We start from the raw sequence: 16,875 nt of genomic DNA, 5'->3' as shown, positions 1-16,875 counted from the left end.
CCCCTTAAAGTCCTGTTTTTGTATCTTTTTTAGTATTTTTAGAAGTATGTTTCAAAACTCATTTAATCAGACAACTGATTTTGCTTTTATTTGGTTTGTTAACATCTTTCACCACAAGATCAGCGATTCAGCCATTACGTTTTGGTGATGAAATACAACCAGTACATTTGGTGTTATAGATGGCTGGCATAAACTCTACCGTTCAAAAGTTCAAGGTCACTTGAAAAGGTCAAAAAAAGAATCTGTTAAAATAACATAAATTGATCAGAAATACAATGTAGACATTGTTAATGTTGTAAATTATAATTATAGCTGTAAACAGCAGATTTTCTATTAAATATCTACCTAGGCATTATTTTGTGCAATTTGGCATGAATCAGCTATGTTGTATTTCAGCTAACTATATTAACTTAGTAAACAACTAAATAGTAAACAAAAAACACCCCGAACAAAATATCCTGATTTTTACACTAGTCCTATATTTTCTGTTTAACAAAATTGTTGTCTGTGATACTAATGCAAACTGTAATGAAAGCAGAAGTACTACTAGAGGTGTATCAGGTGTACGATCAACAGAAATCATCTACATGAGTTACCATCCTCATTCAGCATAAACCATTACCCATCAGAGGGTTGTCACTTCCCTGGGATCTCAATCCACACTGTTGACCAAACATCTAAAGGATGGAAGAAGAGCTGTGTAACAATGTTGTTTGCAATAAACACATTGTTTCTTGGCAGAATGGTGAGTATTGGAAGTTTTCTCCTTCCTATGTATCATTCTGTTTTAGTTCATACCTATAAATTCTGTTTTTCTTTTTCACTACCAAGATAAAGACTAAATTCATTTTTATTTAAACTGTATTTTTATGAATATAAAAATATAAGGTGGTTATGGCATGCTTGCCTGTTATGGAAACTGTACTGAATACGTATAAATACAATAAATACAAACGCAACTTGTAAAGTTCTTTTAAAGGTCCTATGTTTGGGTCTCATGAGCTGAAAAAACATAGTGAAGATAAGAAGTATTTTAGAAAGCAAAATTTGGCAAGCACTCTCAGAAACATTTCCATCTGGAGGTTCATCATCCCTACTAGGGTCTGACTGATGGTCTGACTGATGGTCTGACTGATGGTCTGACTGGTGGACTGACTGGTGGACTGACTGGTGGTCTGACTGGTGGTCTGACTGATTGTCTGAATGAATGATGGACTGACTGAAGGTCTGACTGACTGGTGGACTGACTGATGGTCTGACTGATGGTCTGACTAATTGTCTGAATGAATGATGGACTGACTGAAGGTCTGACTGACTGGTGGACTGACTGATGGTCTGACTGATGGTCTGACTAATTGTCTGAATGAATGATGGACTAACTGAAGGTCTGACTGAGGGGCTGATGGTAGTTTGCCGTCATAACCATCTTTAGTTGTCACGGTCGAGACGGAGGCAGGACACAGGGGCGGGGTTTAAGGGAATCATCCTGTTAATGTAATACATTGATTTCAATGTATTACGTTGAGTATCTCCTAGTGACATTAATGACATTTCACAGAATATTTTTTTTATATATATTTTATTGCATACATCTCCTCCTTTCCACAGAGAACAAAGAGGAAAAAAACAGTGGATGATTCAGTAAAGGATAAGGGCAATTCACCCACTCAACAAAGTCCTGCCACAGGAAGTAAGTTGTGAGAGGAACTCATGGAAATCACCATCTATTGTTCAAATTCAGTATCGTCATCAAATACTTGCTTAATGCTTTTTACCATTACAATGTATCCTTAAGCTGATAAAGTGACTATATTTCTATTACTTGTTTCTCCCCTAATCCTAGTGGACAACAGCCCTGCGCCCCACTCTCAGCCCTGTCATGGTGTGGCAGTGTGTCTGGGGGTTCTTTTTGTCCTCTTGGTTTCAGCCATCGTAGGCCTCAGTGTCTGTGAGTATGTACTTTATCATGTGGGATTTGAAGCAGTGCAGGTCGATATCATAGAGCATTTTCTTTTCCTCCAGTCAGCACTGAACTCTCAGAGCAAAATCAGTATCTGAGTACAGCCAAAGAAGAGTTGACACAAGAAAGAGACAGACTGAAGACAAATCTTCAGGTCATATATCAGCTTCATGATTTTCCTGTCAATCAATATTGTTCCAAAACAAATGGAAATGGTAAGACATATTTTGTACCTTAAAATACTGTACTAATTAGATATGACATTTTAAGTATATAGCCTATAAATAGTAACATTGTTTATATTGTGATCTGGCTTTAATACTATAATGTTCTACTGTTGCAGTGACAAAGTGCAACCCATGTAAAGTTGGTTGGATGTTATTCCAATCTAGTTGTTACCTGATTTTATTCTCTGATGCACCATGGAAGAACTGGACTGAAAGCAGAGAGGATTGTAAAAAAAGAGAATCAGATTTGGTTGTTATTAGCAGTCAACCTGAACAGGTGAGATACAGTTTAACATTTTGAGTGACAGATTCATCAAAATGCCAGAAAAAACCAACAGGAAATAGATTTATGTGATTGGCCTATCTCAAGGTGAATCAGTCCTAGCTGAAAGAGTTAACACTGATACTTCCTGTTGTGTTTTTTCATTTGACCTGGTTACATTGATTGGATTAGAGGAAGCCTTAACATACGGTTTTCAACATACATGTGATCCTGGTTCATAAGGCCTTTCCAGACCCTTGACCTTTTTGTCTTTTCTTTTTCAGGAATTTATTTCCAACCAAACACAATCCTACTATGATGTATTTCATGGGTACTGGATCGGCTTGTCTTACCAAGCTAACAATCAGTCATGGATGTGGGTTGATGGAAGTGTTCAGGGTCTGGATAAAGGGTAGGCCCAAAACATTTTAATCAATGATAACACAATCCAAAAGTCAATTAATTAATTAAGCAGATTCAATCAGAAGTACACATTGCATTTCAGAATGTAAACTCTGCAAATGCTGGAAAAGTACCAAAAGTCCATTGTCTATTTCAGAAAAACCTGATTATACTATTCATTTCTCTCTGACTGTCAATATGAAGAAAGTTAAAAGGGGTGTTGCAAGCATTTGCCACTTAGAATTACCACAATGCCTGGAAGGATATAGGAACAGCTGAGGTTGGGGGCGGGGGTTACCACAGTCAACACTATAATCTTGTGGGACCTAGACAAACGTCTCTCCAGGCTGTCATTGTGTAGATATTGTGATCAGCAACTTCCATGAAACTGCACTCACATAAAATTACTATACAGGTAGATATTATGACAACATGCAATAGATAAAATCTGACTTTAATCATTTCTTTCATTCAGACATTCATCCATTGCATTTCATTTCACAGGTTTTGGATACATTCTGCACAGATTCAGAATACTTGCGTGTTAACCATCCCAACAAATAAAACGTTGGCTAACTGGAACACTCCAGGGTGCTATATGCAGAACCGTTGGATCTGTGAGAGTACAGCCTTAAACTGGTCATATTAAACATTACGCTTAATTCAGGCTAAATTGAGCAGTCCTTTTATTTGGCTGGTTTTACTATAGTCAAGATTAACCATTGTAAAGATAAATGTTCATATAGCATTTTGTTGCATAATTTCTGAACCAACTATTAAATTTTCCTGTTTTCTTTTTCTTATGAAAATTGACCACGTATAACAAGCTATGTCAATATTTTTGCATTGTAAGATTAGAAAATTAAAATGATCAATTCCACAAACTTTAAAATGTACAGTATGAACTGTTTTTCCTTTTTCCTATTGATCCCAACTCACCAGAGAGGAGAAAAAAGTTATTTACTAGAATCTTGTCAGAAGTTAATCCATCTCAACACCAATCCATGTCCAGATCAGCCCATCTTTTCCAGTATAAGAATTTAGCGGCTACGTATAGTAGTTAAATGATAGAGAACCTGCACAAATCAAGGGAGAAAATACATTCTGTATTTATTGGAATAATGCAGCAGAGTTGTCCTATTTCAATGAATGTCCGAACGTTCTCATTGTAATGCTGGTTACAAGCTGATATATACATTGAAGGGCGTGTTTACCTCGCAAAGATCTTGTTTCTAAGACGATAACTACCATGCTAGATGGTCAATGATAACCATTCCTGTGGTTATCAGAGCACAACCTACTGAAAGAGAAAATCTAAACACAGATGTTCCTATTGCTCTCTATTGATCTAGGCGCATATAACTTCCAATGAAACATAACTTCATAATCCATTTAAAAAACTACATTAATACACAGATTACACCATAGTTATTGGTTCATGGCATGAATTCCATTTATATTGTCTGCAATGCTTATGTACAAAACAATACTGTCAAATATATGATTACCATCCATAATTATACTGCTGATTGATTTAACATGGTAGTAACAACTGTTTACCATAAAAGAGGGTGTGAACATTTTCAACAAGAAGCAGGATGGATAACAAAGGGAAGGAAATAGTCAGTTTGCGTTTCAATTGAATTGTTCACATTATAGGTCACATTAAAAGTGAAACAAAGTTCTGACATGATTTATCTTCATCTCATTCTTTTACATCACAAAATCCTGGCATTTTCACAGGGGTGTGTAGACTTTTTATATCCACTGTATTTCCAATGAGAAAACGGGCAAATTGGTGGCAAAAAACGGCAAAAAAACTCAAATGACTTCAAATGAACATACGTTTATACTAAAGTAATAGAAAAATGATTACAAATGGTGAGTAGTTTTCCGAGATCTATGATTGTACTGCAAATGACTTTCATGAATCAGCTCCCAATAGTCTCCCATCATGTTCTGGTTATACTGTCCTTGGTAGCGGCGTTCAAAATCCAGTATATCTCTGTGGAAGCGCTCGCCTTGCATCATGAATATGGACTTTCAGGGACATCCTACAGCCCATTGAGTCTTCACCAGCCCCATACAGTTTTTGGCCATGTGATTCCCCAGGAAGCCCCGAACCACTGCGACAAAGCTATTCCAAGCTGCTTTCTCCTTACTAGTGAGCTTTTTTGGGAATTCATTGCACTCCAGGATCTTCTTTATGAGTGGTCAATCAATCAATCAAATGTATTTATAAAGCCCTTTTGACATCAGCAGTTGTTACAAAGTGCTTTTACAAAAAACACCCAGCCTTAAAAGCCAGGGAACAAACAACAACAGTGTTGAATTTCAGTGGCTTAGAAAAACTCCCTATGAAGGCCGAATTTTAGGGAGACACCTAGAGAGGAACCAGGCTCAGAGGGGTGATCAGTCTTAAGAGTAAAAATGTTAATAATTAATAAATGCATGTGTGTGAGTCCAGAGTCTATTAAACCTAGTCCTATTATACCTTGTCCAATGAAGACACCAGCCTTGTCCTTTGCCTCAGAGAGCTTAGAGAAGAAGTCTTGAAGGTACTTGAAGGCTGCCAACTCTTTATCTAGAGCTTCATGTTCTTTCTTCATGTTCTTCCTCCAAAGGCAAAGACAGCAGGGAAACTTGGTAAAACCGCCTTTGAGACCCATTAAGAATGCCACCATTTTGAAGTCTCTTATGACCACTCAGCCGTACTCATCCTACTTCAAGGAATCCAGCAATGTTTTGTCATACTGTATTTAGACTACAATCTATTTACACTACTTCTCTATCGACAAAGATGTAATTGTGATGGATCACATCAGTTCAGTTTGTAGTTTTGACCCTGTTCAGTAGCCCTCTGAATTATTCCTCTGCCTAGTTGTCTATAATGCTCAATGCTGAAAGACATTGCCAGTGTTCACATAGTTACAATATATACTGTATTCACAGGTTTTGGAGCAACATACGTTGCCATCCAGATTACATATTTTTCAGGGAAGGCCTTGCTTATTTCAGCAAGACAATGCCAAACTACATTCTGCACGTATCACAACAGCATGGCTCCGTAGTTAGAGTCTGGGTGCTGAACAGCCTGTAGTCCAAACCTGTCCCATATTGAAAACATTTGGCGCATTATGAAACGAAAAATATAAAAAAGAAGACCCCAAACTGTTGAGCAGCTGCAATCCCATATCAAGCTGGAACGGGAATAAATGTCACTTTCAGAACTACAGTAATTTGTCTCCTCAGTTCCCAAAATGTACAGAGTTAAAAGAATAGGTGATGCAACAAAGTGGTAAACATGCCCCTGTCCCAACTTTTTTGAAACGTGTTGCTGGCATCAAATTCAAAACGAGCAATAAAACATTTCTAAAATCAATAACATTACTCAGTTTCAACATTTAATGTGTTGTCTTTGTAATATTTTCTATTAAATATAGGGATACATTAGCAGATTTTATAGGGATAGATTTGCACACATTGCTTTCTGTTTTTATTTGCCCTTTAACGCAGTGTTCCATCTTTTTTGGAAATGGTGTTTGGGGTCACTTAGAAATGTCCTTGTTTATTTTTATAGCAAAGCACATTTTTTGTCCATTAAAAAAACATAAAATTGATTAGAAATACAATGAAGACATTATTAAAGTTGTAAATGACTATTGTAGCTGGAAACAGCAGATTTTCTGTAATGGTTGTTGATAATGGTTCTCAGTACGCCTATGTAGATATTCCATTAAAAATCAGACGTTTCCAGCTACAATAGTCATTTACACCAACACCTCTAGATGGGCCTGAGGAACAGGAAAGGAAAAGTCATATACTTGAAATGGCATTGTTGTAATCTAACCATAACCCACAAACAGGTATTGACAACACTGAATTCTCCTGGTCCCATGGAAGGAGCTTATGTCAAGAACTTAGAATATTTTTGCCTGCACTGAATGATTGAACTCAGTGTGATCTCAATGAATAATCTGCAACCTCAAATAATTTCCAATACCCCACATGAATGGAGTATCCAACAATATGTATTGAAATATTTCATTAGCATTTAAAACTGTAATTGTAGGTAAATGTCCCTTTTACATCTTCCAAAGTCCCAGTAGGAGCACAAGATGAGGCTTCTCAGACATAACGCTTTTGGAATGTTCTAACATCACAAACATCAGCACACTAACCAAAACATATGTGTGTTCTAATCAAATTACCCTATTGTTAATTTGTAAATTTTTTATTTTGGGACATTTGGTAAACATTCTGCTATGAATGTTATTTCAATCATTCAGTTTTGCTCCAGTTTTCTCCAACACTGCCCTAACCCCCTTCGCAGAAACGACCTAAAAGTGGTTCTACCTGTCATCATCATTTGGCAAGAAAAGAGCATATAGTCTTTTGTTTTTTGACTGAAACAATGTGACAGTTCTAAATCCCTGACATTGCACTCAGACAATACGTCCCAGAAATCCAAAATATTCAGTATAGATAGAAATTATTTCAGAAAAACCTAAGTCATACCTCTACAGACTATTTACCTGGACCTGATACAGCACAGCCGCCTCCTGCCACACCCTGACCGCCATCTGGGAGTACTCCACACCCAGCTCCTGGAGGTTGGGCAGCTGGGTGCCGCTATGGGTTGGTGGTGGAGGTGTGACATGGATAAGTGTGTCCTTTAAGTTGGGTTTGTATCTGGAACTGGATTTGTTCCTCTAGTTGGCTCACCTTCCCTCTAAGCCAGACCTGAGCCCTCTTCTCCTCTTCCATCTGCTTCCTGCTCTCCTCCAACTTCTTCTTCACCTCCCCATGGGCATCAGCCTCCCCTTGCCTCTGCAGCCCCAGGGTTTGGAGCTCCTCACCCAGGCTCCCTAGCTCCAGCTCTACCCGGTCCTTCTCCCTCCAGGCTTCGTGCACTTCCTGCCTGGCCAGCCTCAATTTGCCATCCAGACCCATCTGCCCCCCCTGGCTGCTGCCTTTCAAGGTCTGGATCTCCTGGCGTAGCAGCTCATTCTCCTCCTCTAGCAGCCTCACGCGGCCCAAGTAGGTCTCCAGGCGCTGGTTGAGGTTCAGCATATCAAGCTTCTCATCTTTCCGTTGGCTGGGATGATGTTGGATACTATGGCGCTGCACTTCGAGAGGTAATGAGAAAATGAAGAGATGCTGGTTAAGTAAAGAGTCTCTCTCTGAAGCGAGCAGTCTGTCTGTCAGTGTGTGACGTGAAGTGCTGATTCAGATTAATATTCAGTTTTTGACAATTACAACAACCCCTTAAAGTTCTTTTTTTGTATCTTTTGTAGTATTATCAGAAGTATGTTTCAAAACTCATTAAATCAGTCAACTGATTTTGCTTTTATTTGGTTTGTTAACATCTTTCACCATAAGATCAACGATTCAGCCATTATGTTTTGGTGATGAAATACAACCAGTACATTTGGTGTTATAGATGGCTGGCATAAACACTACTGTTCAAAAGTTCGAGGTCACTTGAAAAGGTCAAAAAAAAATCTGTTAAAATTACATAAATTGATCAGAAATACAATGTAGACATTGTTAATGTTGTAAATGATTATTATAGCTGTAAACGGCAGATTTTCTATTAAATATCTACCAAGGCGTAGAGAGGCCCATTATCAGCTACCAGGTTGGGATAAAGGTTAGGGGGTAAGGTTAGACAACAAGAGTTAAGGTTAGATAACTACTCCTGTGTATGCCGTATGGCGTATGCGATTTGAACTCACAGGCATTTGAGTTTGAGTCAGTCCAAAATCCACGGCCACAAAACGTAACATCGTTTAAACATCTTTAAATCAAGTGTTATTGCCCCTAGTGGCCATAGTAATCATTCTGTAATCAAATTGTTGTATTGCATCAACTAAATTTGTGCAATTATTTTGTACAATTATTTTGTGCAATTTGGCATGAATCAGCTATGTTGTATTTCAGCTAACTATATTAACTTAGTAAACAACTAAATAGTAAACAAAAAACACCCCGAACAAAATACCCTGATTTTTACACTAGTCCTATATTTTCACTTAGACTTTCATAAGACAGTTCTTATGAGGTCATTTTATAACTAGTTGGCTACATTAAAAAGGTGAAGAGAAAACAAGTGACTAAAAGACTCATAATACATATATCCTTTCAGTCACATGCCTGTTTAACAAAATTGTTGTCTGTGATACTAATGCAAACTGTAATGAAAGCAGAAGTACTACTACAGGTGTATCAGGTGTACGATCAGGTTGTCACTTCCCTGGGATCTCAATCCACACTGTTGACCAGACATCTAAAGGATGGAAGAAGAGCTGTATGAAAATGTTGTTTGCAATAAACACATTGTTTCTTTGCAGAATGGTGAGTATTGGAAGCTTTCTCATTCCTATGTATCATTCTGTTTTAGTTCATACCTATAAATTCAGTTTTTTTTTCCACTACCAGGATAAAGACTAAATTAGTTTTTATTTAAACTGTATTTTTATGAATACAAAAATATAAGGTGGTTATGGCAAGCTTGCCTGTTATGGAAACTGTACTGAATACGTATAAATACAATAAATACAAACGCAACTTGTAAAGTTCTTGTAAAGGTCCTATGTTTGGGTCTCATGAGCTGAAAAAACATAGTGAAGATAAGGAGTATTTTAGAAAGCAAAATTCGGCAAGCACTCTCAGAAACATTTCCATCTGGAGGTTCATCATCCCTACTAGGGTCTGACTGATGGTCTGACTGATGGTCTGACTGACTGGTGGACTGACTGATGGTCTGACTGATGGTCTGACTGATGGTCTGAATGAATGATGGTCTGACTGATGGTCTGACTGAATGATGGACTGACTGAAGGTCTGACTGAGGGGCTGATGGTAGTTTGCCGTCATAACAAACTTTAGTTGTCACAGTCGAGACGGAGGCAGGACACAGGGGCAGGGTTTAAGGGAATCATCCTGTTAATGTTTTCCTTCATGGCTTACAACTGAACCAAAAACAACGAAAGGAGAGTCGAACTGCAACTGATGCATACAAGACCGACAAAAGTACAACTTAAATAGGATTCCCAGTCAGAGGCAATAGGGAGCAGCTGCCTTCGATTGGGGATAATTAAACGTAAACAGGCAGAGATGCCAAGAGGCACCTCTAGGCCGATGCCTTGTCTGCCTCCGCCCCCGGAGCAGGACAAGGCGTCAGGTCAGGTGGAGACTCCATTAGGAGTACTGTGTGTTTATATTTTTGGCTAATCTACCTGCTGAATCACATTGATTTCAATATATTACGTTGAGTATCTCCTAATGACATTAATTTCATTTCACAGAATATTTTTTTTATATATATTTTATTGCATACATCTCCTCCTTTCCACAGAGAACAAAGAGAAAAAAAAAGTGTATGATTCAGGAAAGGCTAAGGGCTATTCACCCACTCAACAAAGTCCTGCCACAGGAAGTAAGTTTGAGAGGAACTCATGGAAATCACCATCTATTGTGCAAATACATTATCGTCATCAAATATTTGTTTAATGCTTTTTACCATTACAATGTATCCTTAAGCTGATAAAGTGACTATATTTATATTACTTGTTTCTCCCCTAATCCTAGTGGACAACAGCCCTGCGCCCCACTCTCAGCCCTGTCATGGTGTGGCAGTGTGTCTGGGGGTTCTTTGTGTCCTCTTGGTTTCAGCCATCATAGGCCTCAGTGTCTGTGAGTATGTACTTAATCATGTGGGATTTGAAGCAGTGCAGGTCGATATCATAGAGCATTTTCTTCTTTTCCTCCAGTCAGCACTGAACTCTCAGAGCAAAATCAGTATCTGAGTACAGCCAATCATATTTTGCAAAGTTATAATAGCAATATTAGCACTGCAAACCAAGATTTAATGTCTGACAAAGAAGAGTTGACACAAGAAAGAGACAGACTGAAGACAAATCTTCAGGTCATATATCAGCTTCATGATTTTCCTGTCAATCAATATTGTTCCAAAACAAATGGAAATGGTAAGCCATATTTTGTACCTTAAAATACTGTACTAATTAGATATGACATTTTAAGTATATAGCCTATAAATAGTAACATTGTTTATATTGTGATCTGGCTTTAATACTATAATGTTCTACTGTTGCAGTGACAAAGTGCAACCCATGTAAAGTTGGTTGGATGTTATTCCAATCTAGTTGTTACCTGATTTTATTCTCTGATGCACCATGGAAGAACTGGACTGAAAGCAGAGAGGATTGTAAAAAAAGAGAATCAGATTTGGTTGTTATTAGCAGTCAACCTGAACAGGTGAGATACAGTTTAACATTTTGAGTGACAGATTCATCAAAATGCCAGAAAAAACCAACAGGAAATAGATTTATGTGATTGGCCTATCTCAAGGTGAATCAGTCCTAGCTGAAAGAGTTAACACTGATACTTCCTGTTGTGTTTTTTCATTTGACCTGGTTACATTGATTGGATTAGAGGAAGCCTTTACATTCGGTCTTCAACATACATGTGATCCTTTCATAAGGCCTTTCCAGACCCTTGACCTTTTTGTCTTTTCTTTTTTAGGAATTTATTTCCAACCAAACACAATCCTACTATGATGTATTTCATGGGTACTGGATTGGCTTGTCTTACCAAGCTAACAATCAGTCATGGATGTGGGTTGATGGAAGTGTTCAGAGTCTGAATAAAGGGTAGGCCCAAAACATTTTAATCAATGATGACACAATCCAAAAGTCAATTAATTAATTAAGCAGATTCAATCAGAAGTTCACATTGCATTTCAGAATGTGAACTCTGCAAATGCTGGAAAAGTACCAAAAAGTCCATTGTCTAATTCAGAAAAAACCTGATTATACTATTAATTTCTCTCTGATTGTCAATATGAAGAAAGTTAAAAGGGGTGTTTCAAGCATTTACTACTTAGAATTACCACAATGCCTGGAAGGATATAGGAACAGCTGAGGTTGGGGGCGGGGGTTACCACAGTCAACACTATAATCTTGAGGGACCTAGACAAACGTCTCTCCAGGCTGTCATTGTGTAGATATTGTGATCAGCAACTTCCATGAAACTGCACTCACATAAAATTACTATACAGGTAGATATTATGACAACATGCAATAGATATAATCTGACTTTAATCATTTCTTTCATTCAGACATTCATCCATTGCATTTCATTTCACAGGTTTTGGAACACTACTGCAAAGAATCTGAATTCTTGTGTGTTTATCATCCCAATAAATAAAATGTTGGCTAACTGGAACACTCCAGGGTGCTTTATGCAGAACCGTTGGATCTGTGAGAGTACAGCCTTAAACTGGTCATATTAAACATTACACTTAATTCAGGCTAAATTGAGCGGTCCTTTTATTTGGCTGGTTTTACTATAGATAAGATTAACCATTGTAAAGATAAATGTTCATATAGCATTTTTTTGCATAATTTCTAAACCAACTACTCAATTTTCCTGTTTTCTTTTTCTTATGAAAATTTACCACGTATAACAAGCTATGTCAATATCTTTGCATTGTAAGATTCGAAAATTAAAATGATGAATTCCACAAACTTTAAAATGTACAGTATGAACTGTTTTTCCTTTTACCTATTGATCCCACCCCACCATAGAGGAGAAAAAAGTTATTTACTAGTACCTTGTCAGAAGTGAATCCATCTCAACACCAATCCATGTCCAGATCAGCCCATTTTCCAGTATAAGAATTTAGCGGCTACGTATAGTGGTTAAATGATAGAGAACCTGCACAAATCAAGGGAGAAAATACATTCTGTATCTATTGGTATAATGCAGCAGAGTTGTCCTATTTCAATGAATGTCCAAAAGGTTCTCACTGTAATGCTGGTTACAAGCTGATATATACATTGAAGGGCGTGTCTACCTCGCAACGATCTTGTTTCTAAGACGATAACCCCCATGCTAGATGGTCAATGTAAACATTCCTGTGGTTATCAGAGCACAACCTACTGAAAGAGAAAATCTAAACACAGATGTTCCTATTGCTCTATATTGATCTAGGCGCATATAACTTCCAATGAAACATAACTTCATAATCCATTTAAAAAACTACATTAATACACAGATTGCACCATAGTTATTGTAGTAGTAACAACTGTTTACCATAAAAGAGGGTGTGAACATTTTCAACAAGAAGTAGGATAGATAACAAAGGGGAGGAAGTAGTCAGTTTGCGTTTCAATTAAATTGTTCACATTATAGGTCACATTAAAAGTGAAACAAAGTTCTGACATGATTTATCTTCTTCTCATTCTTTTACATCACAAAATCCTGGCATTTTCACAGGGGTGTGTAGACTTTTTATATCCACTGTATTTCCAATGAGAAAACGGGCAAATTGGTGGCAAAAAACGGCAAAAAAACTCAAATGACTTCAAATGAACACATGTTTATACTAAAGTAATAGAAAAATGACTACTAAATAGAGAGTAGTTTTCAGAGTTCTACGATTGTACTGCAAATGACTTTCATGAATCAGCTCCCAATAGTCTCCCATCATGTTCTGGTTATACTGTCCTTGGTAGCGGCATTCAAAATCCAGTATATCTCTGTGGAAGCGCTCACCTTGCATCATGAATATGGACTTTCAGGGACATCCTACAGCCCATTGTGCCATAGTTCTTCACCAGAGTCTTCACCAGCCCCATACAGTTTTTGGCCATGTGATTCCCCAGGAAGCCCCGTACTACTGCGACAAAGCTATTCCAAGCTGCTTTCTCCTTACTAGTGAGCTTCTTGGGGAATTCATTGCACTCCAGGATCTTCTTTATGAGTGGTCAATCAATCAATAAAATGTATTTATGAATTAGAGAAGTTGTCTTGAAGGTACTTGAAGGCTGCCAACTCTTTATCTAGAGCTTCATGTTCTTTCTTCATGTTCTTCCTCCAAAGGCAAAGACAGCAGGGAAACTTGGTAAAACCGCCTTTGAGACCCATTAGGAATGCCACTATTTTGAAGTCTCTTATGACCACTCAGCTGTACTCATCAAACTTCAAGGAATCCAGCAATGTTTTGATGGTGTTGTAATACTGTATTTATACTATAATTTATTCACACTACTGCTCTATCGACAAAGATGTACTTGTGATGGATCACATCAGTTCTGTTTGTAGTTTTGACCCTGTTCAGTGGCCCTCTGATTTATTCCTCTGCCTAGCTGCCTATAATGCTCAATGTTGAAAGACATTGCCAGTGTTCACATGGTTACAATACATGCTGTATACACAGGTTTAGGAGCAACATATGTTGCCATCCAGATGACATATTTTTCAGGGAAGGCCTTGCTTATTTCAGCAAGACAATGCCAAACTAAATTCTGCACGTATCACAACAGCATGGCTCCGTAGTTAGAGTCTGGGTGCTGAACAGCCTGTAGTCCAAACCTGTCCCATATTGAAAACATTTGGCGCATTATGAAACGAAAAATATAAAAAAGAAGACCCCAAACTGTTGAGCAGCTGCAATCCCATATCAAGCTGGAACGGGAATAAATGTCACTTTCAGAACTACAGTAATTTGTCTCCTCAGTTCCCAAAATGCACAGAGTTAAAAGAATAGGTGATTCAACACAGTGGTAAACATGCCCCGTCCCAACTTTTTTGAAACGTGTTGCTGGCATCAAATTCAAAACGAACAATAAAACATTTCTAAAAACAATAGCATTACTCAGTTTCAACATTTAATGTGTTGTCTTTGTAATATTTTCAATTAAATATAGGGATACATTAGCAGATTTTATAGGGATAGATTTGCACACATTGCTTTCTGTTTTTATTTGCCCTTTAACGCATTGTTCCAACTTTTTTGGAAATGGTGTTTGGGGTCACTTAGAAATGTCCTTGTTTATTTTTATAGACAAGCACATTTTTTGTCCATTAAAAAAACATAAAATTGATTAGAAATACAATGAAGACATTATTAAAGTTGTAAATGACTATTGTTGCTGGAAACAGCAGATATTCAATGAAATATCTACATAGGCATACAGAGGCCCATTATCAGCTACCATCACTCCAGTTCTGTGAAGGGAGTAGTACTCAAAATGATATGAGATCTTCAGTTTCTTGGCAGATTCTCAAATGGAATAGCCTTCATTTCTCAGCACAAGAATAGAATGAGATTCAGAAGGAAGTTCTTTGCTTATTCTTGTTTCTTTGTAATCAAACCCAGAAACTCTGATGCTGAAGATACTGAACTAGTCTGAAGAAAATTTGCTTTATTGCTGCTTCAATCAGCACAACAGTTTTCAGCTGTGCTAACATAATTACAAAAGGGTATTTTAATGATCAATTAGAATGAGTCATTTGGATTAGTAAACACAACGTGCCTTCGGAACATAGGAGTGATGGTTGCTGATAATGGTCCTCAATACTCCATTGAAAATCAGACGTTTCCAGCTACAATAGTCATTTCCAACACCTCTAGATGGGCCTGAGGAACAGGAAAGGAAAAGTCATATACTTGAAATGGCATTGTTGTAATCTAACCATAACCCACAAACAGGTATTGACAACACTGAATTCTCCTGGTCCCATGGAAGGAGCTTATGTCAAGAACTTAGAATATTTTTGCCTGCACTGAATGATTGAACTCAGTGTGATCTCAATGAATAATCTGCAACCTCAAATAATTTCCAATACCCCACATGAATGGAGTATCCAACAATATGTATTGAAATATTTCATTAGCATTTAAAACTGTAATTGTAGGTAAATGTCCCTTTTACATCTTCCAAAGTCCCAGTAGGAGCACAAGATGAGGCTTCTCAGACATAACGCTTTTGGAATGTTCTAACATCACAAACATCAGCACACTAACCAAAACATATGTGTGTTCTAATCAAATTACCCTATTGTTAATTTGTAAATTTTTTATTTTGGGACATTTGGTAAACATTCTGCTATGAATGTTATTTCAATCATTCAGTTTTGCTCCAGTTTTCTCCAACACTGCCCTAACCCCCTTCGCAGAAACGACCTAAAAGTGGTTTTCCCTGTCATCATCATTTGGCAAGAAAAGAGCAGATAGTCTTTTGTTTTTTGACTGAAACAATGTGACAGTTCTAAATCCCTGACATTGCACTCAGACAATACGTCCCAGAAATCCAAAATATTCAGTATAGATAGAAATTATTTCAGAAAAACCTAAGTCATACCTCTACAGACTATTTACCTGGACCTGATACAGCACAGCCGCCTCCTGCCACACCCTGACCGCCATCTGGGAGTACTCCACACCCAGCTCCTGGAGGTTGGGCAGCTGGGTGCCGCTATGGGTTGGTGGTGGAGGTGTGACATGGATAAGTGTGTCCTTTAAGTTGGGTTTGTATCTGGAACTGGATTTGTTCCTCTAGTTGGCTCACCTTCCCTCTAAGCCAGACCTGAGCCCTCTTCCACCTGCTTCCTGCTCTCCTCCAACTTCTTCTTCACCTCCCCATGGGCATCAGCCACCCACTGCCTCTGCAGCCCCAGGGTTTGGAGCTCCTCACCCAGGCTCCCTAGCTCCAGCTCTACCCGGTCCTTCTCCCTCCAGGCTTCGTGTACTTCCTGCCTGGCCAGCCTCAAGTTGCCATCCAGACCCATCTGGCCCCCCTGGCTGCTGCCTTTCAGGTTCTGGATCTCCCGGCGTAGCAGCTCATTCTCCTCCTCTAGCAGCCTCACGCGGCCCAAGTAGGTCTCCAGGCGCTGGTTGAGGTTCAGCATATCAAGCTTCTCATCTTTCCGGTGGCTGGGATGATTTTGGATACTATGGCGCTGCATCTCAAGAGGTGTTGAGAAAATTAAGAGATGCTGGTTAAGTAAAGAGTCTCTCTCTGAAGCGAGCAGTCTGTCTGTCAGTGTGTGACGTGAAGTGCTGATTCAGTTTCTCTCTCCAAGCCTGTGTGACTTCAGTATGTGCCGTGAGGCTTCAATCCTTCTGTAGTATGACGACTGGTGACACACTCTCCTTTCATAGTGGAATCAATGCAGAGGGAGGGCAGAGGGAGGGCAGAGGGGGAGAGAGGGGA

The 16,875-nt window shown here is 38.4% G+C and overlaps 3 protein-coding genes and 1 long non-coding RNA gene across 4 annotated transcripts; 2 read left to right on the top strand and 2 right to left on the bottom strand.

The window, feature by feature from the left end:
• Positions 1-670: 670 nt before the first annotated feature.
• Positions 671-3,758, top strand: LOC109614829 (C-type lectin domain family 4 member E-like). Its single transcript, XM_029115815.2, has 7 exons — positions 671-745; positions 1,609-1,690; positions 1,844-1,948; positions 2,023-2,175; positions 2,304-2,464; positions 2,734-2,861; positions 3,356-3,758. The coding sequence occupies exons 1-7, from the start codon at positions 707-709 to the stop codon at positions 3,498-3,500; spliced, it is 813 nt and encodes a 270-aa protein (XP_028971648.2). The 5' UTR covers positions 671-706; the 3' UTR covers positions 3,501-3,758.
• LOC114829756 (nestin-like) lies at positions 2,376-8,250 on the bottom strand. Its single transcript, XM_034288721.1, is given in 5 exon segments — positions 2,376-2,396; positions 3,791-3,927; positions 7,387-7,534; positions 7,536-8,075; positions 8,228-8,250. Coding segments are annotated over 4 exon segments (747 nt in total). The 3' UTR covers positions 2,376-2,396; positions 3,791-3,891.
• LOC114829768 (C-type lectin domain family 12 member B-like) lies at positions 8,001-12,244 on the top strand. Its single transcript, XM_029115812.2, has 7 exons — positions 8,001-9,208; positions 10,212-10,292; positions 10,445-10,549; positions 10,627-10,842; positions 10,971-11,131; positions 11,399-11,526; positions 12,023-12,244. Exons 1-7 carry the CDS (start codon positions 9,148-9,150, stop codon positions 12,165-12,167), a joined length of 897 nt encoding a protein of 298 aa, XP_028971645.2. The 5' UTR covers positions 8,001-9,147; the 3' UTR covers positions 12,168-12,244.
• LOC109614831 lies at positions 10,542-16,256 on the bottom strand. The gene is made up of 4 exons (XR_003777608.2): positions 16,041-16,256; positions 12,489-12,592; positions 11,027-11,063; positions 10,542-10,632 (listed from the first exon to the last, which is right to left on the bottom strand). It is a non-coding gene; the product is annotated as an uncharacterized LOC109614831 (long non-coding RNA).
• Between the last annotated feature and the right edge of the window lie 619 nt (positions 16,257-16,875).

This window comes from Esox lucius, chromosome 20 (assembly GCF_011004845.1).
Source record: "Esox lucius isolate fEsoLuc1 chromosome 20, fEsoLuc1.pri, whole genome shotgun sequence".
Classification (NCBI taxonomy): domain Eukaryota; kingdom Metazoa; phylum Chordata; class Actinopteri; order Esociformes; family Esocidae; genus Esox; species Esox lucius.
Note: the sequence above shows the minus strand (reverse complement) of the source record. Positions and strands in the feature narration are given on the sequence as shown.

Coding starts and splice junctions, on each gene's coding strand:
- LOC109614829 (XM_029115815.2), top strand. CDS start 707: ATGTTGTTTGCAATAAACACATTGTTTCTTGGCAGAATG. Junction 1,949..2,022: donor CATCGTAGGCCTCAGTGTCT/GTGAGTATGTAC, acceptor CTTTTCCTCCAG/TCAGCACTGAACTCTCAGAG. Junction 2,862..3,355: donor GTTCAGGGTCTGGATAAAGG/GTAGGCCCAAAA, acceptor TTCATTTCACAG/GTTTTGGATACATTCTGCAC.
- LOC114829768 (XM_029115812.2), top strand. CDS start 9,148: ATGGAAGAAGAGCTGTATGAAAATGTTGTTTGCAATAAACACATTGTT. Junction 10,293..10,444: donor ACAAAGTCCTGCCACAGGAA/GTAAGTTTGAGA, acceptor CCCTAATCCTAG/TGGACAACAGCCCTGCGCCC. Junction 10,550..10,626: donor CATCATAGGCCTCAGTGTCT/GTGAGTATGTAC, acceptor CTTTTCCTCCAG/TCAGCACTGAACTCTCAGAG.